The sequence below is a fragment of the Epinephelus lanceolatus genome, chromosome 4 (assembly GCF_041903045.1).
Source record: "Epinephelus lanceolatus isolate andai-2023 chromosome 4, ASM4190304v1, whole genome shotgun sequence".
NCBI classification, from domain to species: Eukaryota; Metazoa; Chordata; class Actinopteri; order Perciformes; family Serranidae; genus Epinephelus; species Epinephelus lanceolatus.
The window spans coordinates 16,481,129-16,508,828 of NC_135737.1; the positions used below are offsets into that span (position 1 = coordinate 16,481,129).

General features: G+C 40.7%; 2 protein-coding genes across 5 annotated transcripts in view; both read right to left on the reverse strand.

Moving 5' to 3' along the window:
* mtus2b (microtubule associated tumor suppressor candidate 2b) overlaps positions 1-8,459 on the reverse strand; it is a 28,858-nt gene extending 20,399 nt beyond the window's left edge. For both annotated transcript variants that reach the window (XM_033631147.2, XM_033631146.2), the window contains exons 1-4: positions 8,327-8,459; positions 1,760-3,794; positions 1,165-1,357; positions 294-509 (exon numbers count right to left, since the gene is read on the reverse strand). In XM_033631147.2, the coding sequence (XP_033487038.1) occupies positions 294-509; positions 1,165-1,357; positions 1,760-3,577 (2,227 nt within the window). In that variant the 5' untranslated portion in view covers positions 3,578-3,794; positions 8,327-8,459. The remainder of the gene's footprint in view (positions 1-293; positions 510-1,164; positions 1,358-1,759; positions 3,795-8,326) is intronic.
* A 2,540-nt stretch (positions 8,460-10,999) lies between these two features.
* Positions 11,000-27,076, reverse strand: LOC117259939 (high affinity cationic amino acid transporter 1-like). 3 transcript variants are annotated; one of them, XM_033631753.2, is made up of 13 exons: positions 26,932-27,076; positions 23,095-23,129; positions 19,061-19,468; positions 18,823-18,981; positions 18,544-18,715; positions 18,306-18,439; positions 18,003-18,225; positions 16,482-16,618; positions 16,169-16,271; positions 15,391-15,596; positions 15,130-15,281; positions 13,921-14,029; positions 11,000-13,824 (listed from the first exon to the last, which is right to left on the reverse strand). In XM_033631753.2, exons 3-13 carry the CDS (start codon positions 19,428-19,430, stop codon positions 13,652-13,654), a joined length of 1,938 nt encoding a protein of 645 aa, XP_033487644.2. In that variant the 5' UTR covers positions 19,431-19,468; positions 23,095-23,129; positions 26,932-27,076; the 3' UTR covers positions 11,000-13,651. The 3 variants fall into 3 exon arrangements, with proteins under 3 accessions (XP_033487644.2, XP_033487641.2, XP_033487642.2); XM_033631750.2 differs by lacking the exon at positions 16,482-16,618 and adding an exon at positions 16,888-17,027; XM_033631751.2 differs by lacking the exons at positions 16,482-16,618; positions 23,095-23,129; positions 26,932-27,076 and adding exons at positions 16,888-17,027; positions 21,161-21,276.
* Positions 27,077-27,700: the final 624 nt, after the last annotated feature.

The window sequence follows — 27,700 nt, forward strand, 5'->3', positions numbered from 1 at the left end:
ATCCAAACCTCTGTGCTGCAGCAGCTTTCAGCACTTACTTGTGATAAATGAATGGAAAATGAAAGGCAGTGAGTGGCTGTTACTATAGTAACTGAGGATAGCAGGGGCAGCATCGACTATGGGTGAACTAACAAGAAGATATAGATGTGATAAAACATAAATGTGTAATTTCAGACAGATATATCAGACAGAGCACTGAAATATTTTTGTCTGGGACACTGACATCTTAATTAAAGCAGTAAAAACTGTATGACCCTAAATTATTTGAAATATATGCAGAGAGCACGACTCACGCTGAGAGAGTCGGCAGGGATCACTGTGACTGCTGTCATTCGACATGTTGCTGGACACAGACGAGACACTAGAGCTCCGGACAAAGCCAAAGGCAGCCAGACGGGCAGGTGGCAGGGCAGAGAAGCCTGGTGGTCGGAGACCAGACTGGCCTGGTTTGAGGAGAACACTCTTAGGGGCAGTTTCTGGACCTCTTTCTCCTGACCTCTTTTGCTCTCCTGGAGGTAGATGAGAACATATGCAATATTATGGTAGCAGTGAGTGAATCTAAAACTAAAATTATTACTTACTCTGATAATGGCCCAAGATTTATGAGGAGGAAATATGCAAGAAATACACTTGTAATTACTAACAAGCCACGCCTGCTCTGATGACTAAAACTATTCTCATGCATCTATAAAGACACAAATAGATGAAAACATATGACAACCTTCATTCAGTGATGAAACTGTACATAAATAAAAGAGCATTATCTGTGGAAGCTGACTAGATTATGACCTATAATGTGAGCAGGTAGAAATTTGCAGTGCAATTTGGTAGGCTGTGTGAGTTATATTGCTATCAAATGCTTTGCACTTCAAAGAGTTTAGGTGCCCAAAGCCAAGCCTCATCCATAAAGCATGACAGGGTAAAAAAAAAAAATTAAGTAAATCATTCAGCAAGCCGAAGACGATAACTTCTCTCCAGCTCAACGGGATAAGATGTGCACAGAATAGCAAAGTATGCAGAGAAATGAGGGATCTGATAAAATTTATTTCCCATAAACTATTCTTTGTGTTGCAACATAAGCATTTAAGTATGTAGCATGTTAAATAGATAGATAGATAGATAGATAGATAGATTCACTTTGAACCGATTATGCCAGCATCTCACCTGCAGGGTCCTGGTGGCCTTGGGCTGACACTCTGGCTGCCTGAGCAGACTGGCCTGGGGCCTGGGCTGACCTTTGACCTGACTGCTGAACTCTTGTCTTGGCTGCAGGCTGCCTCGTGACTGCCCCCAACCCCAGCTGAGGCCTCAGAGCCCTAGGTGAGCGATACACACTGCCTCCTTCTTGGGAAACATGCTAGTAAGAGATATTACCAATACAGTCAATTACTGTCATCATATCTAATATTTCACCTGAAAGGCAATAAGATGATAGAACATAGTTTTAAAACAACTGTTTATGTATTTTTTCTGTAAGGGCTGTTATGTACACAGAGGTCAGAGCAGTTTCATATGTGAAATCTTCACTTTGATAAAACAACTCAGTCAACATATTGTCATATCCACATTTCACAGTTTGAAATATAGGGAGTGTAGCATAGGTGAAAGCGACCATTTTCCTCCTTCCACTGAGTGGTTAAAACTTTTTTACTCAGGTATTTTGTCAGTTGCATGTTATTGTACTTCTCAGGATTTAACCACTAATGACATGCAGTTGTTGTGACATGTGATCAGAAGAAATCAAAAGTCAATTTCTCACCTCTTGGAGATACTTCTCAGGCATATCCTCATGAAAACTGCCCGACTTCCCACTCAGCCTTTGAGGGACAGTGTTGCTTGGAGGTTTCACCGCAGTCGCAGCCATGCCTGGTGGACAGTACCCTGCTTTCTGCATCTCCTGTCGATATCTGTCAAACAGCAGGTTGGAGGAACATAGCACCGGTGTGGATTTAGGTTGAGGGCCAGCCTTTGGATCTTTATGAGCTGGTGGGCTTGAGTAAGAAGATAGTCTTAGCGGGTGTGTAGAGGCTTCAAGTGGGGCATCCGTCATTTGAGGTTTTGCTTGAGGATTCTTTCTTACATAAGTGATGATTTTTGGTCGAACATTTTTGGGTTTCTGGGGAGGAGAAGACCTCCTGGGTTCAGGCTCTTTCTGCTGAGACATGACAGGTTTGGGGATGCAACTGCTCAAACTTGTCTTAGCTGGAGGTCTGACTGTTTGACTCAAACCCCTCTGAGGGGAGTCGCTGCGCTCCAAGCTCAGTGCCCTGATGCTCTGGACCTTGGCTGGAGAACCAGGTGGTCGTCTCTTGGGGGAGGAGGAGGTTGTTTTAGATGAAGTAGGAGTTGCTGGTCGACTGGGGCTTCCCCATGGCTTCCTCCTCTCCAGACTTGAAGAGCTGGAGGGGACAGTGTTCTCAAAAGAGCCTTGCTTTTTTAAGGTGTTATCAAAGGAGAGCTGCTTCTTTAAAGTATTCTCAAATGATGGCTGCTTTTTCAAACTCTTGTCAAAAGAGTTCTGTTTTTTCAATGAGTTATCAAATGATCCTTGTTTCTTTATAGCTTTGGATTCAATTGATGACTGCGTCCCCTTTGTGCCTGTTTTGGGTGGGCTGTAGTTCACATCAGGGGCTTCACCCGCTTGTGTGCTTTTATCCATTTTAGTGTTGCTTTCCTCATCTGTAGTTTTTAAAGCGAGTAAACCCTTGTGCTCTGTACTTCTTCGATCACAGTCTACCTCTGAAGTGGTATTCTCTGCTTTATTTCTCTGGTTATTGTTTGCCCTGTGCTCATCAATGACATCCTTACACTGAACAAGTCCATTGCTCACTTCTTCATTCTCTGATTGACCCACTGAATTCAAATTCATGTCCACATCTTTTCTGTTTATTGTGCTTTTTCCAGAGGAGAGGGAAGAATGATTGGCTCTTTCAGAGGCCTTGCCTTTCTCAGTGACAGTTTGGGAAACCAAAGTCAAATCTTCTGAGATGCTTGAGTAAGGACAAGAGGCAATGTGCCAGGAGTCTGTTGTCTGGGTCCTGCCAGCAGTGTCCATAGCAGTGTCCATGCTTGAAATGGTGGACAGACAAGTCACAAAGATATCGGTCTCTGAGCTTAACTCAGTCCTGGACACCTCTTTGCTTTCAGAGACAGGAGAGGCAATGGATTCCTGCTCATTGGTGCCATGCAGAATTGTCTTTCTCTCTTCCCTGCTACTATAATCTGTTACTGTAGCTTTACTGCATGATGAAGGCTGCTCTTGAAGCTCTTTCCGGTCTGCAAGGCCAACAAAGTCCTCCCCCTCCTCAACCAGGTAGGCCTCCAGCTCCTGACACTCCAACATCTCAAATTCAGCCAGCTCTGGGTCGTCACACTGGGAGTCCGTCCCCCAGATGATAACTTTGTCCTGCTGTACTGTTTCAGTCATCAGTCCTGACAGAGTGCTGGTATCCCCCGTCATCCCACCATCCTCTGTCTGGATTTCATTGGCGTTGGCATCACCATCAGCCAGCACCCCACCCTGCTGGTTGTTGTTCCTTAACTCCCCCTCACCAAAGGCCTCTCCTCGCTTGCTCATTTTGGATACAGCTCTGTGTTTACAGCACCCTCAAGAGCACTTTCAATCATCCATGGCATCTATTACCACAAAGTCTGTCTACCCATCAAAGAGTTTTAGTGGCACAGCAGGAGCCTAGAATTGATTTTCCCATTGCTTTCCAGTAAGCCAGTATTCAGAACATTGAATATCATGTCTAATTTGGAAGATGGATATTCATGACATCTGGGTCCTTATCCTGTATGAAAACAAACAACAAATAAAAAGATCAAGAATTGAGAAATGATATGATAAGAAAGTATTAAACAGGTATAGGCTTTTATAAAAAGATTCAGAGCTTTGAATGACCTATTGTCAGGGGGCTCAGATTATTTTAGCAGCACTCCTGTGGAATACACAGAGTCATTATCTTCTTCTGCTGTGCTGAACATTTTCAACAGGCAAGCTTCTGAAGTAGATTTAAAAAAAGGAAATTCCATTAGGAAATTAATCCTAATTGCTTTTTGCTCCTTTTGAAGTGTGTTTCATACAATTTAACTGAATTCTATACTTAAACAGTAAAATAATACACTCAGTGGAGTATCAGATCACTAGGAACAATGTAACACGTGTTCTCAGATCTGTGTGACAGAATGTGAATTTCTCTGATCCAGTTTCAGGAGCCATCCATAAATGTATGATTGCAAAAACTAAATGTAGGACAGACCTTACTAATGGTTTGTCATTTGCCAAAATTATGTCTTCATTGACCGAAATCTACCTTATGAAGGCAGGCTTTCCAAGAACACATCATTTATCAAGAGGACCAGAGAGGAGGAGAGACTACAAATAAGAGACCATTAACCTGTGAGGTCAAAAAGAAGTTCCACTTACATTCTGACATTCCCATTATAACCACTGCATTAATGCTTTCTAGAAGTCATAAAGTTTAACTAATTATATTGCTGCATCACTGAACTGGCTTCTATAGGGGAACAAAGGATGACCATAAGCATTTGAACCATCTGTTCTATCAGAGTTTTTGATGAATATCCATGGATGATATTGTGATTTGTATGTGGACACAACTGTCTCTACCCAGGTCTGTGACTATACGAAATGTTTTCTGATTCTGATTAACCAGCCTTGCAGTGTAGTTTCAGAAACTGATTCCTGATTAGTCTCAGGACACAACTCTGTAAAAATTAGATCATTTACATTTTGCAGCAACTTTAATTTTCCATTTTCCCCAACATTTTCCCTCTGCAGCAGTCATTGCTCACTGTTCCCCTCACTGCTTCAAGACTAATGAAATACATAAATCGTACCAATCCCAGAGCATACACTCAACAGCCGACTGATAGAACAACACATCATTCTTTGACATGAAAAGAAGCATCCCTTTGTTATTCTTGCAGAGGAGCTGTGTGGTTGTAGCATAATGACAGCATGCTGTGCTGTGGGGAGAACAGGTGGCAGTTAAGTCTGCGTGCTCCTACATTAGCTATGAATGGGTTCACATTCATAGTGTTTTCATATAAGAATATATGTGACAGGCTGTCTCTGAACTCTGGTGCTGTTGGTGGTTATTGGATTTCTCCCTCTGGTAATCTTACTGCCTATATCTGCAAACTAAATGCACTATTAGCCCCAAATCAAGGGATCTCTGCACAGCAGTAGTCAGGAGGAACTTGTTAAACACAAAATGATACTGATGTGGAAAAAAAACATGTCAGCACCATGTAGGACTGACTTGCCCTACTAAGAGATTATTAGATGTTAGCAGGTGTGCTCACTTGGCCTGATATTTAAGGTCTCTCATTTAGACTTTACAATAAATTGGAAAAATCCAGTGGTGCTCCATCTCTGTAACTGGCCTATTTCCTGCCTGGACTCTTATAGAGTACAGAGAGCTTTGACAGCACAACAAAAGCAATTAACATGCAATTAACAAGTTTCCAGCTCTGACTGTCAAGTAAAAAAACAACAACAACAACCCAAACATCATTGCCACTGGACCGCATCATCATGTTTTTTCCACTTGATAGTTTTGTGCCTACCTTCTCAGTTCAAGTCACAAAACGTAAAGAAAAAATATTTTATGTCAGGAGTGCGGTGGTGCTTGTCGCTAAAGAGATCACCTGGACTGAAAATGGAAGCACAAAACAAATACAAAACAAAATTCTCTGTTTGTCCAAGTTAAACTCATCAGCCGATTAGCATGAAACCTGACTGACTACTCCTCCACTTCATCTCCTCACTCCCCATTTATGTTCCCATAAATCCACTTACGCAGCAGGATATAACATCTAATTTCCCTTCTTGTGAAAATAAAACTGTTGTGATGATTATGAGTTTGCTGCATGTTTAGAACAAGGAAAGGGGAGACTATTAGTTACAAAACACATATGCTATGTTTTGTACACCTAAAATGAGAATGCAAAGAGGACAGCAGTGTGCTGTTTAGAGTACAGTCTGACACACTACACTAAATGCTGTCTCAGCACCTGCACTGCAGACCAGAGACCAATGAATCAGATTCCTTTACACCTGCCTTTCCCCGCCTCCCTATCAGGTACAATAAGGCACAGTAACTGTGCAGCTATTTAACCATATGAAGCCACAAACTCCCTCTGGGTAACCAAACAACTGATGAAGCTCTGATTAAGAGTCTTACACATAGCATGTTGCCTGACAAGAGATGACGAATTGGATAAATGAAGTCTTGTTTCAACAGAGAAGCTGCAATCTAATAACAGGATTGTTTGTGCTGCAGCCATGATTGCTTCTCCATCCCTTAAATTGATTTCAAACTCCAAATCAATGCACTGCAGAGAACTGTACACACACAACAGTGCTGCACATGATATGGCATTCATTAGAAAAGGGATGACATGATGCATCTGGCTCACTACAGTTAAAAAACTGTTTTTTATTACTGATTTTATTACAGATAGTCTACATGTATGGCATCACTCGGTCTAAATAATATGACAAAAAGCACAAATCAAAGATAAATGAGGATGTTAATGCTAACATGTAACATAACACCTCTCAACACCACAAAAATGCACACATGAATCTTTTTTACCTTGCTTGCCCTACTTTTCTGAGTAAAGTTCACATTGTTCTTTCTGTGGATTTCATAATTTTCTGCTTCACAGTCTCCCATGCTGCATGAAATGAAAGCATTACAGAGATAATTGAACTTTTTTAATTCATTTCAACCTCTTTCTCTTCACAAATCTCTGGAGAGCTGAGCGTCACAGTCCGGGCAAGAAAGAGCAGGATGCCGCTTTTATACTGACTAAAAAAGTGCAATGCAAGTACCATGAGTGACTGAAGTGAGATTCCTCACTTCCTTTACCGCCCTATTTGCCATTTCCATCTACACAGCACATACTGTACTGTTATACTGTACATTCAGTGTGTTAGGCTCAATTCTGCATTGGCCTTGTCACTTCTTCCCTCCCTTTTTTCCCTTTTAAATAACATTCCCTGGTTGTTTTTCTCCCGTGGCTGCAACAGCTGATAATGTTCCTGCGGCGACACCATCATGGCACTCCGGAGATTGAGGAAATTTATGCTCGTACCAACAACATGCTTCCCTGAGCATGTTTCCCCATCCCCCCATTGTTCAGCAAGTCACCCCACCACCACCTGCCTCCTGATATGTAGCATGATGGCAAGACCTTCACTGGGGCCTCTTATGAAATCTGTGCATCCTTGACTCTGTGCATCCTTGTGTGATTACATGCTCAAACCACTTGTTTATTTTTTCAGTGATACACAAGCACCTTCAGTTTCAGCAGTCACACATCTGAGGCAAAGCACAGATCAAGGCCTTAATTTGTCCACCAAGCTTCACTTGATGCTTAAACTGGAATCCTCATGAAATATTGAGGATGAATGAAAATGGAGGCACTAGTCTCCCTCCCATTTTATGCTTCAGTGGCCCTGACTTCTTTGTGTAACCAGCCAAAGCTCACATAATATCATCTGTTGTTGTGTCTTGAGCACATTGAAACAGCAGCATAAGTGTGTGCCTGTACGGTCTGTAAGTGACGGCAGACTAGGTGCAGAGGCAGCACATGTGCTGGGAAAAAAACATTAATGTGACATGCAAATGTAAATTCTTTCTGAATAAATGCACAAATAGGTCAAATCAACACCGTCAATGTTGAAGTAGTATAATTACTGATGGCTAGTTGAGGCCTTGGTGGTCCTCAGTGCTTCAGTGTCACATGTTACATAATGAAACAAAAACCAGACCTTTTGGATAACTATGGTCACTCCACACACACCATCACACATCTGTCACTTCACTTTTTCTGATGTTCATGCACCTCATGCTGCCTTGTTCCTCATTCCACAGTTTCTAAATATAGAGGGCATCTACACACATGATCCCTTATCAGGAAGGGAAGAGGCTTTGCTGCTTTTAGGGCAGCCACTAAAAAACAAACATAGAGGTGAAAGAAGACATTTCACAAGGTCTGACCCCACTACACACACACACGCGCGCTGAGGTGAGCCTACCTATAACGAGGTTACCTTTCTTTCAGCTTGACTGTATGCAACAGCTGCCTTACAATTTGCACACCTGGAAATGGCTGGAAAATACCAACGTTAATACGCACACCATCACCACCAACAGGATCATCCGCAGTCTCTCCAGCTGATGCAGCAGTGTCAAATCCAATTATCACTGCTCCTGATCTGTGATTGAGATTGAGAGGAGAGAAAGACAGAGAACACCCGCCGTCCCCGCTGTGAAATGGTTATTCTTACCGTTTAGATTCAGCTAATCCGCCGGAGAAGAGCTCGACAGTGAGGACAAGAAGAAGCACCAGGGACACGACCAGCCTGAGCTGTGATGAAGAAGATGCAGTCTGCAGCATCGCTGGAAAACAGGGAGGAGAGGAGACTCAGCGCTCGACGCCCAAGTCAACATGAGCTCAGGTCGCCCCCTGCAGGTGAAATCATCAATTTATTTTCCCTCCATTAAATATTTAGAGCTACATATACAGTAATATCAGACCGTCTACACAATTTAGTGACCACACAACACCTTAAAAAAAGAAGATCCAAGTGTTCCATGCAGCCTATCCATAAATTACAACAAGATATATAAGAGAGTCGCTTGTATCATTAATCCAAAATGTAAGGTATTTTATTCCGTGCAAAACATCACATTGATAAAATAATAATTAGGGCCCGAGCATCACACAGTGCGAGAACCCTCCTGAATCATATTTTTTATCATCTGAGTGAATGGTAGCCTTACTCAAAAACTCCTTAAAGGGCTTCCAGGTCTTGTCAAAGGATTTACCAGTGTCTCCAAGGGAAAATCTAATCTTTTGACGTGTGAGGTGGTTTAGGATCTCCTTAAGCCATCTATTGTGTGAGGGTGGAAGAGTGTGCTTCCACTCCAACATGATGGGGCGCCTAGTTAATAGAGTTGTGAAAGCCAAAGCATGCCGTTTTATCAATGGGACGTTCGGTGCTGTAGGTGGTGGGACTCTAAACAGGGCCTTAAGAGGATCAGGGTTAAGGTGCAAGCCAAAAACTGCCCCGTGTGTTAAATATTCGATGCCAAAAGTTAGTTAAATTTGGGCAGGACCAGAACATGTGAGTATGATTGGCAGGTGACTGTTGGCACCTACTGCAAGTGTCACTGGCGTCTGGGAAGATGTTTGATAGTCGGGCATTTGTGTAATGTACCCTGAAGAGAACCTTCCACTGTAATAAGCCATGCCTGGCACACATAGAAGAATGGACTAAGTCAACAATATGGCCCCACCTGCTGTCAGGTATCAGCACACCAATTTCTTGCTCCCAAATCTGCTTATGCTCAGATGGGTGGCAGGATTTGGGTTAAGGGAGCCAATGGAATTGTAGATTATGGAGATAGAGCGTCTCTGGACAGGATCCAGAGCCAGAAGAGAGTCCATCAGGGACCCAGCAGGGTGGTTAGGGAAATGGGGATAGTTAGATTTCCCCCTACTAAATTTCAACAAAGCTGCCCCACAGTATCTTTAACCTAAATTCATGAAAATTGGTAGGCACATGCAATATCCCAAGCCCTACAAAAAATTCTCCTGGAACCATACCCTGAATCCAACAGGAAGTCAGCCATTTTGAATTTACTGTGCAATTTAGGAGCATTTTTGGCCATTTCCAAGGGTCGTACTTTTATGAACTCCTCCTACAGATTTTATCCGATTGACTTCAAATTTTGTCTGGACCATCTTAAAGTAGGAAGTGGTTTGTAACTCCAGCATACACGCTCCAATCTGCCCCAAACTTCACGTTTGATTACAGTCCCACCCTGAATCATAGACTGTATAAATGAGGCCTGAACACATCTACATACCAATATTTACTCATAGTTATAGCACCACCTATTGGCAACAGGAAATTGCATGTTTTATATCTTCAATTACATCTCCTTGCAGGTTGACCAGATCCACTTCAAATGGGCTCAGAAAAAGGTCTCAAGACCTTAATGACACTTTCTGATGAAAATTTTGAGTTTTTGTCAAACAGCGTTGCTGTGGCATCTTGGCCATTTTGCAAATTTCACCATAAAACAGGAAGTTGTTGTAAAATGAGCATACATTGTGCAATCTGCCTAAAATGTATCATGCACGATAGCAGGCCCAGCCTCCTGGTATCTGTGTGCCAAAAATGACATTAGAGTCATAATGCCACCTACTGCAAACAGGAAATGAAGTTTTATATTTTGACATGCTCCTCCCACACAGGTGACCAGATCCTCCTCAAATTTAATCAGCATAGCCACAAGACCTTGATGGTGCCTACTTATGAAGATAGTAAATTTAAATTGAAGGGTGTTGCCATGGTGACAACTTTATTTGCCGTGAAATAGGAAGTAAGACTTGTCAGACACTTATCTTTCGATTTATGTGACTTTTACAAGGTGGGGTCTACAATTGATGTACAACATGACATATAATTAGTTTTCTCCAGCATCACATCATGGACACAGGAAGTGGCACAGATGTGAAATAGGTCATTCTAATGACCACACTATGAACAATATACCATCTCATTCGTGCATGCTGTGTCTTCCTTTCACAGAAATGAAAAGCCATGTCAGCTGGTGTCCTGCCAGGACCCCTGACATGAATGAAGGTATGAAGGCTGGTTCATCACTGCTTGCAGCTGTAATTATTATTATTTGTTGATTCAGAAAATACAGGGTACCTAATCATCTTGCTTTTTATTTAATCCAAATGATATAGTCATTATCAATTAATTTTAAAAAATCTGAACATACTTGAGGACTTCAAACAAAAAAAACAACAACAGGAAAATGGCCATAAAACATAAACTACATCAATCAAACCATGAATTTAACATGTTGGTGGGATGTGTGCACCTCTTTTTTGTCTTTATCTTTTTTTTTCCTCCCAAAAATTAAAGACAAAGTTTGTGGCATTAACTTTTGGCATCATTTATTTACAGCAGTAACTACACAAACCACAACCGATATCAAGACATCACATGCTGAGTAGCTGACCTTCACCACTCTGATACACTGTAAACACATTTATAACTTAGCATTACTACAATAAAATCTAGATCTTTTTTCAAGCTTCATTAGGTTTTGAAATAGTGCAGCATGCAAATGTTTACATAAAACAGATGTGTCACTAACAAAAATGTAACTCTAGATGAAGCCTCGTATAAGATTTAATGTAACTACAACATCCATAACAAAAGAAATGTGTCAGTGAAACTAGGGCTTAATGTGTTACATTCAACCCACAAGGGAGATGAAATTTGCCTCATGGATGAATCCTGACTATAGTTATTTACTGCACAGTTTGTATCAGTCATTTACTTTACACAACGTTTGCAACAAAAGATTGGATAGATTAAAGCAGTGTGGTCATATGACAAACAAGTGAAAGTTGTAATATGGGCAGTAACTTTAGGCACAATCAAAACTGTATTTACAAAACCACTTAACCAAAAACAGACAATAAATGTTGGAAAAACAGGTAATGATGCAGGTAATGTAATCAAAATGCATATGTGATAATGGCCCTCTGATTCAAACTTCTACCAGTTTAAATAAAGGCTAGTTATGGATGGGAAACAGTAACTTTCTGCAGCACAACCTCATTGACAATGCTGCTTTGATATCTTAAAAATGCAACAAAGTTGCATACACTGTGTCTATTTACAAAGCTACAGCAACTCTGTCAATAAATTGCAACATTGTTTTGTCCAACTGAATTAAACGGAATTTGGCTTCACGTTACACTCCTCCTCCTCTTAATGGAACTTAAATAGTAAAAAGAGCATAACATTTCATCTTAGTGTTCAATTAAAAAAGGGACTTTGTAAAAATATTGTTCACCTTGTTGCATTTTCAGTCTTTAGTTAACACACGTTGCGTTCAGACTTTAGCTGTCTGGGGAATCACAATCAGCTTTCCATAATTGTTAAATACTGTCTGACGGGCAGAGGCACTTTTAGATACATTACTGCTTGAGGTACATTGTTACTGTCAGTGCAGTAAGTTTCTAAATATACAGTATGATATTTGGCTTAATATCACCAACTGATTGTACATCATCCCGTTCAGATGTATGTTATCTAACAAGTGAAAATGGTCCACTAAAGGTGAAATTTCTCTTATATATTATAAATGTGCGCTTTTCAAAATCCAAAGTGTACATTATATACAGACAACATATATATTTCACAATTCTAGCTGGTGATGAAGCAATATCATGCCTCCAAAGGTGAAACATTCATTTGGGAAGTAGGCACTTAAAATATTTCTGAAGTATTTGATAATTCACTTCACATTAGCAGCTTTTCTCCTTTGGCTAGTTAAAAACACAAAGTTCCCTGATGGAGACAACACCTGTGTATTTGATCTCTGTTTGCCATGAGGAAACCATCTATCAGCTGGGTGACAAACACTTTCACAATGATATATACTGATGACAACGTACTGTACCATATTATTCTGAATTATACTGTTAATGTAAAGCACAGGTACAGAGTTGTGCTTTCTACACAGCACATTTTCTCAGGAGTGAAACATACAAAGTTGTACCTTTAAGGTAAACATACAAACACAACAAAAAGGCACTGAAGATACAGTGGAATTCTCAGCTGAGTTTGAGAAGAAATATTTGCTGATTCTTAATTAATGCAGTTAATTTAGGTGTAAAATAAAGGGATGTGGATTTTTAAAATAAGCTCCCATGGGACTTGGACACAGTAGCCAGCACTGTGCCTCCTAACGCAGCAAGACGAATGACAGACATTTCTCAGGAAACTGGGGCGCTGGTGGCTTAGTGGCAGAGCAGGCGCCCCATGTACAAGGCTGCTGCCACAGCAGCCTGGGTTCGACTCCAGCCTGTGGCCCTTTGCTGCATGTCACTCCCTCTCTCTCTTCCCCCTTCACGCTTGTCTGTCCTATATCAAAGGCTAAAAAGCCCCAAAAAATATCTAAAAAAAAAAAAAAAAAATTTCTCAGGAAATCTGCTAAAAGCATGCAAATTTACCTTAAAAAAAGAATAAGAGATGATCCTTATTCATTTTTACCAAAACGCTTTTGTAATTCTTAATGTCTTTCCTGCAATCATGAACAATTTCAATCTAGAAGAGCAGTAATAAATGCTCAACTCCTAAAAAATAACTTCAAATAAGTAATTACAGGAAAAAAAAAAAGGGGCTTATAATCCTGATCATTCTGTGGACTAACGAACCAAAATACAGTTTAACAGTTAATATATGTACAACAGATGCCTTTTGTTAAAACTACTTTGTGCTTTGCCTTTAGTTCCACAGAATTAGTCGTGTTTAGGGAAATGTGTCATATCAGAGTGCAAAACATACAAAAAATAACATTTTTTTAAAATGTATGGAGACTCAACTTTTTTAAATGTTATTACGTGGCCTTACATCTAATTTACCTTTTTACTTTCATCAAAAATTCTGGGCGGAATAAGAAAACAACTCAACGCTCGTTGGTAGGGTGCATAAATAAATCTCCTAGATAGCTGCAACTATTTCAGAGAGTTTAATGGAACAGAGCTAGAGTGTACTACTGAACCTCCTGCTTCCTCACGAATCTTCGTCGTCGTCTCCATTGGCATTTTGTGTGTTGTGTAGGAAGGCTTCCTTCTCTGGGACCATGGGCTCTCCGTTTATTGTGCAGGCTGGTGTGTAGGTGTCGGACCTGCTCAACTCTGCCTCTGAACTGTTGCGAATTCCATAACCAAAGTAGATAAAGAAACCTGTAAAAACATTGTGGAAAAAAACAATCGTTTGTTTTGAAAAGACAAGTACAGCAGCGATAATATCTGACATTGTTGGTCAAAAATCCAAAGTACCTATAACCATCCAAATGGCAAAGCGCATCCAGGTTCCTCTGTCGAGCTGCATCATCAGATAGACATTGATGAACATACTAATGACTGGGACTACGGGCAGCAGGGGAACCTGTGAGGAGAGAGTGTGTATTTAACACCTTAAAGATACATTCAAATCATATAGTAATGGATGACATAGACCTTGTGAGTAATGGCTAACTGTGTAATGTGGCAGGGTAATTAATTTTACAGGAATTATTGACTAAGACTTCAAAAAGGCACGTTTCTGAGTCTGAGACTACTTTCCCAAGGAAGCAAACAGAAATAACAAACTCTGTTTTCTCTTCCAACAGCAACATATTTTCTGTCAGTGCAGTCAAAGATAAAAAAAGTTGCTTTCATGATGCACATAATTCTAATGAATATTGGCCTTAAATGACATTGCCAGTGATTTCACATGTTTTAACCCATTAGTCTGCTTAACACTCTTCAACATAATGTAAAAGAAGCCTTCATCTACATACTTACTATGACTATATCCCAAGTATAATATTCTGTATTTGCTCTTAAAAACTGTCCTTAGAGGGTTTCTCCCCAAAAGAAGCTAAAGAATGAACAACTTTATATTTTGGCCAAACCAATTTCAAAAGCCCACCATAAATCTAAAGTTATTTAATATTTTCCAGGTAGCCATTAGGCTCCATTACAGCATTGCAATGTTTTAGTGTAGTTGTAAGGAGTCTGACTGCATTACCATACAATGATATAAAAGTGATGAAATCTTCACTATGCTGTCATTTAAATTCAGGGGAGCCTCAGGTCTCTTTAATAATAAACTGAAATGAACAGATTGTAATCAATATGAAAACTCATGGTGCACTTTGCAAATAGACAGCAAAAATGTTGAGTACACACAACTTGTATTTGTTGGTTTAATAGATATGTAGTCGTTCAGCAGGTTAGGAGCAACAAATGGTAAAGTCTGAAAAGCAAATCCTCCCCCATCATTGTTTGCTTGTTGATGTTTGCTCTGTTCAGCAAAGCACTGACACTACAATGAAAGTGCTTGCTTTTAAGGGGCTTTTTATGAACCTTCAAGTGTACAGACAGGTTTCTTGAGATTTGCAGAGTAATTTACACATCATGCTTATCACATTCTGACAATGTCATCTTGCACATGTGACGATGAAACAGTGTGAGAAAACTCTTTGGTGAAAGAACACACTCTACCTTGAAGGCAAGCTTGGCCTTGCTTTGTGTCTGTCTCCCCACAATGAAGGTGATAATCAGACAGACCACCATGATAACACAGAGGACAGGCACTGACCATGCTGACAGCCCTCCTTGAACAGCCACAACACTGAAGACACACACCAAAACACCTGGAGGAAGGAACCAAGAGAGGCGATCAGGTGATGTGCTGAATCAGTAGACAGGTGAATTATTAAGGCATTTTCATCCATTTTTCTGAGGGCCTTGTACATGTCTCACCAATTACACTGGTGCAAATGTTGACGGCAAACCCGGACAGAGGGGACGGTACTGTATTTGCAGGGAACAGTAGATTCTTGATGGTGCAGCGATCCTCTGGTTGTGGTAGTATGTCAATGTTCCCCTCGTTATCAGTCTCAGCCAGTTCAGGTTCATCCTGAGTGTTGGCCATCTCGTAGGCCAAACTGGGCTGTTCAGGCTGGTACCTTCAGATGGCAGAAACAAATACGGTCAAAATCAGACTTAGAAATTGCACACCAGAAGAATTGCAGAAGTACAAACATGCTGCACAATCACGTTCATTATGACGAGATGTTCCAGTGAATATGCTACAAATGATGGGATGATTATTACCTTCATTACAACATGCATTAAATACATGAAATACCTACACTTTCACTTGCATGTTTTAGCAAGGCTGGAGGTCAGTAGTTTTTTGTAAGGTTGGAGTTTCCAAATTATTATCTCTCTTTAAAAGTTTGATAAACTCTCAGTGGCCATTTTCATCCTAAAAGACTCCACAAACCTGCGTTTGATGACTGCATGTTTGATATCATGAGGCAGCTTGGATGAGTCAACATCTAGTATCTAATGGAAACTAAAACTGTGAGCGTCTTAAAACTGCCCACACATCTGGACTAAGTGAACCCATTAGCCCCTGACTGGGGATTCCCTTCCCAGTGAGAGGATGTACAAATATGGTCTTATTCAGCCTGGAAATCCTCTGGTGTCCTGTCAACTTTAAAGTGGATATGTAAACTGAGAGATGAGGGACTACCTGAGGACCAGCACACAGGCAGCCACCAGCGTGTAGGCCAGCAAAGTGCCAATGGACATGAGGTCAACCAGGTCTTTCAAGTCAAACAGGAAAGCCATCACTGCTGCAGGATACAAAGGAGAAATCACACAACGTCAGCACGATGACAGGCTTCCCCCACACTTCCACCACAATATAATACAAATTTCTTGTTTTTAGATAATTCATACAAATATTCAAACTTCTCAGCTCTGTTTACTTTATCATGTGATTTTACCACCATCCTCCTTCCCCAAGAGGGCACTGTGCCTTTGACCTCATCTTAGTTACCTACCAGACATAAGCCCTGCCACCAAGGTGGAGATGATGGGCGTCTTCCTCTCGCTGACACGTGCCAGAAACGAGAAGAGCAGACCATCGCGGGCCATAGAAAAGATAATGCGTGGGAGTGGAAACATGGAGCCAAGGAGACTAAGCCAAGGATGAAGGAAGAAGGAGGAGGCAAAGAGTTTTAACTTGAAATGTTGAAGAACTCTGGTTTTACACAAGGCCTCAACTGCAGTCTCCTTATAAACAAAGCAGGGTGTTGCATTGACATTTACAGGACTACATTTCTGCTGTATGCCCATCTTGGTTTTGGTCGAGAGCTTGTGTTGAGGCAATGTGTGGCAAGAGTGTCTTGTAGGGTTATAGGGTGACAGGAACCCCAACAAGTTAGTAGGTTTAGATCATGACCTCACCTGCCACAACACCTGATGTTACTGTAGCTATTAGAGGGGTTTTTGTTCGTGGGTTGATTTTGGCCAAACTTTTGAAGAGCAGGCCGTCTTCTGCCATGGCCCAGATCACTCTGGGCATTGGGAACATGGAGCCTAGTAAGCTAGTACGGGAGAGAGAGAAAAAAGCATGCCGTGCAAGTGAATGCACACAGTTAGAAAATACAACAGGGGACTGTTGCCACAATGGTGGAAGCACACTGCTCACTTCAATAGTGTTTGCTGTAGCATTAAGATTTCCCATAACTGGAACTAAAGGGCCACATCCCATGAAAACAGCCCCTGACCAAAAGTACATAAAAATTGGACAGGGGTGTACACATGGCCAAAAGAACATCTAAGGACGGGAACTGCAAATCAGCTTTGGCTGTTTACGATCACCTAATTATTCTCTGCTTATTAATACACCATGAAACAATATATGCACAACACACACAAAAAAAAAATACCCACAATACATGATTCTATTAGACCCAAAAAGTATGTGCAGCTGAATTAAATATACGCTGTGGAGTTTTTGAGCACTTGTCGATGCAATTTGTATTCCTGCCATTGGTTCCAGACATTCCTTGGATCTACAGGTAGAGATTATACACCAAGAACAGCAGCAATGCATTAACCAATGACTGCAAGCATTCTCACATAAATTTCAATAATGCAGGTTAAAAAGCTGCCAAGAGGAATCAGCTTTGCTTAAAGAAGAAAATGTATTAAACACTTTTGTTAGACCTCAAGGATACGTTTCAACGACTAACACTGAATGTAAACAGAAACTTTGTTTGTTTTATATTAAAACTCCACAGGGCACCTTTAAGTAAGTTAAGTAACATCAGTCATGCACATGTTTAAAACAACCTTCTTTGAAGAAGCAATCACAAAACTCGCTCCAGAATCTTTCATCTGGCAAATAAGTGTGATGTCAATACTACAACTGCTTCACCTGAAGTACTGAATTAAACAAAGAAAATATAATACAATTCTACATTCAGACATGAATTATTCATTTCTGAAAAAGCATGCAAACATCTACAAGTCCTCTACGATTTCTCATGCTGAGAGGCAGCAGGAGAGCCTCTTACCTGGTCGACAGGGCACATAAAGAGCCAATGGCCACTGCATAAGTGGCTCCCTCCCAGCCCACATACTTAAAGGCCACTGGTAGAGGGCTGTTCTTGTCCAACATGTAGTAAGGCATCATCATAGTGAGAGCTGCAGACACACCGAAGTATGCCACAAAACAAATGAGGAGTGAGGCCACGATCCCGATGGGAATGGCCCTCTGAGGATTCTTAACTTCTTCTCCTGGGGAGGAAACAAAACTGGAGGTGTAAGAGGATCAGGGTCATGTGAGTTGCTTATCAATTTAATGTATTTCCTCTCACCTGTTGTGGCAATACAGTCAAACCCTACAAAGGCATAAAAACAGGTGGCGGCACCAGAGAGGACTCCAGTTATGCCAAAAGGCATGAAGCCGCCTTCACCGAGACTTTCTTTTGATGGTAAGGACTCAGACATACTGGAAATAGAGGGAGGACAATATTTGCTTATCTGAGACACAACACAAAAGCTTCTCATTAGGCACATTATACATTTTGGGAATAAGCTCTTCATTTCACCCACTTGAGGCTGGAGTTGTTGGTGCCATTGAGGATTTCTTCAGGGTTCAAGTTCCAGTTTTTTAGGCTTCCTTTGACCAAGCCGGAGATGATCATAAACAGCAGCACCAGTACATTGATACAGGTGAACACTTTATTTACCAAGGCTGACTCCTTCACTCCAAATGCAAGCAGCCCTGCAAGTAGTTAAAAAACAGAAAATGTGAAATATGAAAGCCTGTGATGTCAAAAAGAAAAATGAGATCAAACATAAGAGAGAGAGAGAGATGTATCCAATCTTCACCTGTCAGGGTGAGTATGATGAAGACAGCAAATATGTCTGGATACTCTGCCAGGATGCCCGGGGCATTCATGGTCATGTACTGTCTGCAGAATATCTCAATGTGCTTTCCAATCAGCTCATCAAAGGTTGCGCTCCATGCTCTGGCCACACTTGAAGTTCCTGTGTGGACGAAAGTATTCATGTTAACCCAACAATATCAAGCAGTCAACGCTTTTTCTTCTTACTGAAAGTGTCTTACCAATGACATAAGAGAGGATGAGGTTCCAGCCTGTGATAAAGGCCCACAGTTCTCCAACTGTCACGTAGCTATAGAGGTAAGCCGAGCCAGTTTTGGGGACGCGGGCTCCAAACTCAGCGTAGCACAAACCAGCCAGGACTGATGCAAGAGCAGCAATGACGAAAGAGAGGACGATGGCAGGTCCAGCGCTGTCTCTGGCTACAGCACCAGCAAGCACATACACTCCAGCACCCAGCGTACTGCCGACGCCCAGGGCCACCAGGTCAAACGTGTTGAGGCATCGGGACAAGCGGGAGTCCTCTGTGCTACAGTCCACAACCTTCACCCGCAGAAGCTGCTTCCCAATGCCTTTTAATGTTGCCAGAATCATCCTGGCTGGCACCAAAAGCTCTACAGAAGATAATTTACCTGTTGATAAAACAAGATAGGAATAACAGAGCTTTGAGATGACTATGCATTTTACCAGACAATGAAAAAAACAAACAAAAAAATATGGTGCTGCTCCAGTACCAGATCAAGTAGCCGTTTGTTCCTTGGGCTTCTAACTTTGAGTTGATGTTTTTAGAGATAAGAGCTTAAAACCAATAAACTAAGTGGTGACATTTTGTTGTGTTATTTTTTACCCACTGGCATTTAGAGTGAAGACACTCCAAATTACCTTTTTCAATCTGCATTTGATTTCAGTGATGGAGGATACTGCTGTGAGGATTTGTGTGGTGCCAAAAGACAAAACATGAAAACATTACCACTACTATTACAATATTTTGCATCATGATGAACATTAACCCAATGTAATAGACAAACTTAAAACTTTACTCACTTCATTTATATTAGTGACATAAAGTCTTGATTTAATCAAAAAGTCACAGATTTCATAGCAACCTGTCTAAAAAACTCTTCAGTGGGACACACAGGAAACTATTTTAGACATTCAGGTGACTCTGAGTTCTTCATACCACTGGCAGTTTTCTTAAGTGTGACGAGAGCATGCAAATGTACCACATAAAACATTGTGGTAGGAATACAACACATTCACCTCAGGAGAAAAAATGACTGTAAGTATGGAGCCACTGGTCTGTAAGCAGTGAAAATGATGCCATAATTCTTTGTGCCTTGTTATTTCCATAAAAACGCAGATATATTCTGATCAACATGGTGCACAAACGAGTTCCAGACACTTCCAGAGTAACATTTGCACTGAGAGAAAAGCTAGTTGGAAAACTGCATGGATGAGTAAGGCTAGGTGTATGTGAATTGTTAGTACGGTACATATTAATAGAATACAACATATTATTAGCACTGACTAGAATGCAATATGAGTAATACAAGCTTTACATTTGCACAATGGTATAGTTGAATAAACTGTCAATCTACTCAATATATGCAGTGCATTTAAATCTGCAGATCCAAAGTGCTGCCTGCCCTCATTTCATTGTCCGTCACACTGTTTCATCTTTGCATACTCACATTTAATTTTAATGCATCTGCATTTAGTGTGAATAAGTCCAACAAAGCCTCTACATTGAACATGAAATGTTTGATCCATCAATGTGTGGATCATACTACAAACTATCTGGCCACCTCTTATGTTTATAGAATTGCACAAGCTACAGAGATATTACTACTTCCAAAAGATACTCTGTTCTCTTCAATTACTATTATCTGTTAAAAACATATATCGTCCCAGGTTGGAGTGCAAGCAGCTGTGACAGCTCATTCCCAATATGGAAGAACTTTCTTAAGCTATTAAATAGTTGCTGATTTTTTTCTCACAGAACATGAACAGTATCTTCTTTACATACTGTGATGTGAAATAATTCAAAATCAGCATTGCAAACTCAGCAGTAATGGACACATTTTACATCTTATTGTTGGTTATCTAATGACAAAACAGAAAAAAATAACTAAACCATAATGTTACCCAACAACCTGGCGCACTAGACATTCCATAACGGCATCATCTGCAGAACAATTACATTGTGATATGTTGTAAACACTGTGCAGGGCAATATCCTGACAATCCAAGATCTAATTTCAAAGCCTCTTCCAAATCGGCAGAGACAGATATAGACCTGACCAACAATGCAAACTGGTACTCACTTTCACAATGCAAAACAAAATATCTTTTGTCCTCACTGAGATACACAGTTACTCTTCTTTCAATTTATGAATCCACTCAACCACGTTCTCCAGAGTGTAGATGACTGCCGACTCATTCACATTCAGCTGAGAATGAGTATAGCTCTGAGAGGCGCTGACAAGCCCTAGTGTGACACGTGACAGAGATGCCTCTTAGTGTACAAACCATTCAGGTGGCCTGCTCACAAATAGAACAGTGACACATCACATGGCCTCAAGACGCTCAGAGCAGCTGTGACGACAGCCATATTCCCCCTGTGCAGGACGGACTGACTCTGGCAAGCTTTACTCATTATACTAAAGTCATAAATACAAAACAAATACGACTTGCACTGTACTTTTTAACCTTCTTACAGCATAAATACAATCATTTTACATCAAATAAATGTTTTATCAAGACTAAGGGTAGTGGTTTTAAATTTGGAATTACAATCAAATAAGACGAAATCAATTCCATGATCTGTTAACATGCAGAGTTGCAGAGGGATATTTCCACTACATATCAGGAAATTAGGGTGTGTCTGGAACATTCCTCCAAAAGGAGACAAGATTCAAGGACTTACTGAAACAAAAGCTGAAAAGCTTTGTGTTGTCTGTGTAGGTTACAATGACCTAGACAGTTGAAGCCATTATTTCATTGGACTAAATTTGATCAGGCCAACATGCAGAGGCCAAGACAACCCTGGTGATAGTACACAAAGCTGAAACTAGAAAGGAAACCCAAAGGAAAATCTGTAAACAAATGTGTACTTTTCACATTGATAAAAATGTGAACAGAGGTGGGACCTGAAAAAATATGTCCTTACATGTTGCGCACACGAGAGCATTTGTTACATTGCAGCACGGACAAAAGGGGTGAGAACAGCCAGTGGTTGAGAACTCAGAGTAGAGGTATACAGTAGCGTGCACAAGATGTGACATGCTGTTGCTGAGCTAAAAAAGGAGGGTGGGCATGTCGGCAGGATAGAACCCTGCCCTCTTCTCAGCCAATCATCAAACTCAACACCTGCTGGTGACGCACAGGGGGCATGTGGGTGAGTTTGGAATAGCAGTCAGTCACATGCACTTCACTATTTAGCCTTAGGCAAAATACTGCAGCTCCTTCAAATGTCTTTTATGTTAGCTGTGACATTGTTAATATGCATGGGGAGGGGGGCAGAGTCACAATAACACATCCAGCTTAACCCGTGTATACTATGGAGGTCCAATCTTAATTTAGTAAACCTCAAATCACAAGCAAAGTGGCTCACATGTTGGGAGAGTTCTGAGACCTGGTAATGGTATTTTAGACATAGTCCTATAAAAATAAATTTCCATTGATACTCTTCCTGTAAATTAATGTTTAAGATAACATTACATCCATAAAATACTAATTTGCACTTAATGAGGCACTGATCTTAGACCTGTAAATCCGTGTGACCGCCACCTGCAGGACCATGTGTATCAGGGAATACACATTATCTGAGCATCTGAGTATGCAACTTGGCATTTTCCTAACATAAGTTGAAGAAACACTGCTGACTGTCTTAAATTATAATTCCCCCTGCATTAATTTAAAAACATGACAACAGCAGAGAGCCAATTCAGAGACCCCCCAGCTCCCTCTTGGCACATGAAGAGTATTTAGCAGCACTACAAAAAGCCCACCTGCCCCTGTGGTGTAACTGGGGATGGAGAAAACAAAGTGCCATGTGAGGGCGATCATAAAACAGACAGCTTACACAAGCCAAACAAACTCTCCTCCCTTCCAGGGATTTAGCCTTTGGTGACATCTCTCAGGCAACACTGACCTTGTAATATTAAAGCTACAAAGGACAACGCGACAACAAGAGCCAACCACTGACAGAGGAACAGCCATTTTTACTATATTCTGAGGTTTGCTGATGTGTTCATACCTTCACGTGCTGAAGCCTGGGTCTTGTTTCTTGACCTTGTGAAAGAAAACAGAAATGTTTTTAAACCAATGACCTCCAACCACTTAAAACTTTAAGTATCCCTTTCGTGGCTTTCGTTCTTTCTGGCTAACACGTCAGAAGCATTTAATATTTACATTTCTTTTGTTTTTTTGCCAATAGCTATCTGATACCAATATCAATATATCAACTTTTTTTCCCTACCTAATTTTAGAAATCATCAAGTTTATTCTGCAGTAGAACTGACATCATATTATGCATGCATACTCTTATCATGATGACTCACCAACAGATGGAGACATGAAATACAACATTTTTCAATGTATGTAATATTCATTCATTGAGCCAAATAAGAAAAAGCTTGTTGGCAGAATGTTCATTTTAAGGCCAATATAGTGCCGATATTATCATGCATCCCTATAAAAGAGTTTTAAACCCAAAACCATGACAGGACACCATATCGCCGCATTAAAACGAATCCAATTATTTGGCTGGATGGCATTTGCTTATGGCTTTACATACATGAACGTTTTTACATACTTTGTCAGTATTAGTCCCATATGTTGCCCTTACTCCACTTTAAACATGATTTGTTTGTTTTTGTTTGTCTGTTTTGGTCAATTTAGTGAAGTCCAATCAAGAAGTTGGGTAGTGCAGCAGAGATAAAACATCAGCTGTTGCTCCATTCTTGGACTGATGGATGGAAAGGCTGGATCCTGAAAATTACTCTGATTCCATCAGACTCAAATATCAGCCATGTGCATGATGTAGGATTTGTTTAGTGTAATGTTTAATTCTGGTCAGCCTTTAATTATGGTACTGTCTCTTTAACAGTGTTTCTTAGTGTGTTTCAGCAAATACTGTGTATTTAGGGGATTTATGGGATTAACATTAAAAAGTACTGACCAGATAAAAGCAGTTGGAAGAAATACAGAAAAGCGGTTGTGTTTTTGTAGAGGATATTTCTGCAGTCTTTTTATTAAATACATTTCTCTTCCTTTGTTTCCATTAGGGATAGACCGATATGGATTTTTTTAGGGCCGATGCCGATACTGATTTTTTTCCATCACCCTTAGTCGATGACCGATTATGGACTGCCGATTTTCTTGAGCCGATATTTGGGGCCGATACTGCTTTTGCTCCCTCAATTGACATAAAAAAAATGACACAATGATAACAAATATTACAGGTCTCAAGTTTAAAATAAGAAACATTTATTGAACAGTAAAAAATACTAAAACAAGATAGAAAGTTGAGATAGAACAGGTAGAATATTATTATTATTATTATTATACATTCAAATAAAAAAGAGTTCAGTGCTCTTAAATCTTCCAGTAATGTCTTTATAAAATAAACAAATATTTAAGCTGAAGCATAAATAAAACAACAACTACTGTACACAGTAGGATTCGCTGCATGTGCGCTGCAGGGTCTTCCGGCAACACAGAGCTGCCCGTGGATGCCTGTCTGTAAATCATGCCAGGGAAAAATAAATCCGCGAACCCACATGCGTATCGGCCGATGCTGATACAAGTAAAAAACTCAAATATCGGCCCGATATATCAGCCGGCCGATGTATCGGTCTATCCTTAGTTTCCATAGATATTCTTTCTTGCTGAGCTACAGTAGGACAGAGGCAGAATACTGTGCTGAAAACACAGTAACTTTGGATGACTTGATTTGACTAACTCAGATCCCTGAGGCCTCAAATTAGCTTTGTTAAAACTTTGAAATGCATTTTTGCACATAAGAAGGACTGTGGATTTTGTTCCTGTCACTAAGATTGAACTCACATTTGAAAAGGATCTCTCCCTAGCCAGTATGGACCGAGGGAAGGATTATTACAGCCACCAATAACACTTGAACATATGGACACACAAATACGGGAGAGTGGGGTCAGTTGGGACAGAGGGTAAGTTAGGGCAGTGCCTTTTTACCAAGTTGGAAAGCAACCAAGCCACTTCATCGTCTTCACTTTCAACCTCAAAGTGGAGACCTTCTGACAATTCCTCCATTTTAATACAAAAACAAACCAATCATTGGAAAGCTGATTTTTGACCTATCAGTCTGTGCTAGTGTTAGCTGTATGATTGTCTTGTTGGTGGCTAACATAGAAGTCTAAAGTGTGTGCTCTTCCTGCGACAGTTGGGACAGTATTTGTTTATATTTCTACCTTGTTACAAATTCACAAAACGTAAACAAAAACAGGACAAAGGCTTTTTCTATTTGAATAAGACCCACTGTGAAGTCACTGCGTGAATGTTTACTTCATGGACTTCATATAGGCCTACATTTCAACCATAAGCATAATTTGAATGTGCTGAGTTCAACTATTCAACTGTTTTCTGAACTCTAAAGTTGTTGTTGACATTTAAAAAAAAAAAAAAAAAAAAAAAAAAGAGGGGGGGGGTCAGTGGCTTAGTGGTAGAGCAGGCGCCCCATGTACAAGGCTGTTGCCGCAGCGGCCCGGGTTCGAATCCAGCTCGTGGCCCTTTGCTGCACGTCACCCCCCCCCCCTCTCTCTCTCTCCCCCTTTCATACTTACCTGTCCTGTGCATTAAAGGCAAAAATGCCCAAAAAATATCTTTAAAAAAAAAAAAATTATAGGGGACATATAGCCTACAATAACCACACCAACCTGGTACTGTAGGTACCACTGAAATGAAGACTCGGAAGGCAGCTAAATACCATATCGAGTAACGTATGAAATTATAATCATTTTACAAATGTGTTCCTTTTCTCAAAAATGTGAACAAGTGACATTATACATCAAAGGTGTTTTTTTTTTTTTTTAGCCGATAGGTGTCCCAACCATCCCAAAAAGCAGAATTTTGGGAAAATGCACTACTTGTTCATTTTACAAAATTGTGCCTTTCAAGTTTGGGTTGTGCTCGGAAAAACTTGGTAAATTGTTAGGAGGCACCTGTATCTGTTCAGGGATCAAACTATTGATCGACTATGGGTAATGAAAGGTTATTTGATGTCGATACAAAAATGTCCCAACCAACCCTGCTCTTAAGAAAAATGTGAATTCCTTAACAATCAAATTCATGTGGAAAAAAAGTTGGCATATAAGCTTAAATGATCCATGTACCAACTTTTCATTGATATTATTGCATATAAGGACCACTCTATTAAACAGATAAACATGATTTTAATTAACTGATTCTGGTTGTTCCTTTGATTTAATGTGGTTTTACCTCTGCATGATTAATGCTAAACGTATTTCACATACAAACAGATGTTCGGGTGCACATCATACATGTATGTTTAATCCAAACCGTCCTTTTCTGCACACATTCACATTTTTATCATTTTGTCTTAGTTTCAAATGTCATGAAGCCAAGCAAAAACACAAAAAACTTAATAACACGGATGAAAAATGTTTAAGAAATCGAATTCATTTGCAGAGTGGGTTCATGTGAGTACACCCACACCCCTAGTGGGAATGACACTCGCTATAAAAGGCAATGTTTCTCCCCACGCTCACAGCTCAGTTTTTTCAAACTGCATACATACACGCAAAACTACTTCCGATTCACTTTTATATTAGTGAAAGTGAATTAGTGAAAGTTTTTGTGTCGCACTCGGCTACTTTAAAGTCTGTTGGTATGGCGAGAAAAGTACAGTAGCTTCTCTCGGATGCCCTCAGGTTATATTGCATCAGCCGACGGTCCCTTCCTCCTCTCTCTCAGACCATGTGCACTGCTTCCTTGTGTGCCTCTGCAGCATGGCAGGGAAGCGACCACGCTGCTGCGGCGCCCCAAACAACCTTAACTTCAAAGAAAAAGTCAACATATTCAACTTCAGAGGTCTTACCTTCTTTAAGAAGAGGCCGATCACTAACAGCTGCTGCCTCTTCCTGCTCTGGCGGACGATTTGTAAGGGGGGACACACATCCAAACACACATACACACACGCGTATAACCAACCATTATACTATCCGTAAGAGGTCCGCCCTGCTGTGAGGCTCCACCCGATTATTAAACGAGAATCAGATTGTGGTTGTGCCCTTTTCTACAAGCTCCACCTATAGCCACCTGATGGCGCTCTTTACAAGCAAATGCCCCTCCAGCGCCTCCGCTGGATCTCTTTGAGGCATCCTGGATGGTGACCAGAAAGAGCAACATACCCCTGTAGTCATGTCTTAATTTTAAATTTGGCTCTATATCATAATGTATATGTTGACACATCCTTCCCTGCTGGTCCTCCTTACTTTCATGGTAGTGCACAAACAGTAACATCAACACAGGATGATTATGGATTGCTTGTGAAGTTGCAAAAGTCTCAGTGGGGCAAACAAAGCTGTTACGCTCCATTCTCTGAGTTTCCTGCTGTGGAGCAGTGCCATGCCGTGATCCTCTTATTTCAGCCCGATTCTTGATATATAGGCCCAAAATCTACATCAGGATTTGGGATTATCAATGCAAGAGGATCCTTACAGACTGCTCAGCATACAAAAAGGAGGCCACACCAGTCATGACTAAGCTCCATCCCCATCCAGCCTGGGATGATGGGATTCCTTCCAACCAGATCAGTAAGTTTTAGGCCCTGCTGAAACTAGCTGCAGAGGTTGTTGAGTTGGATA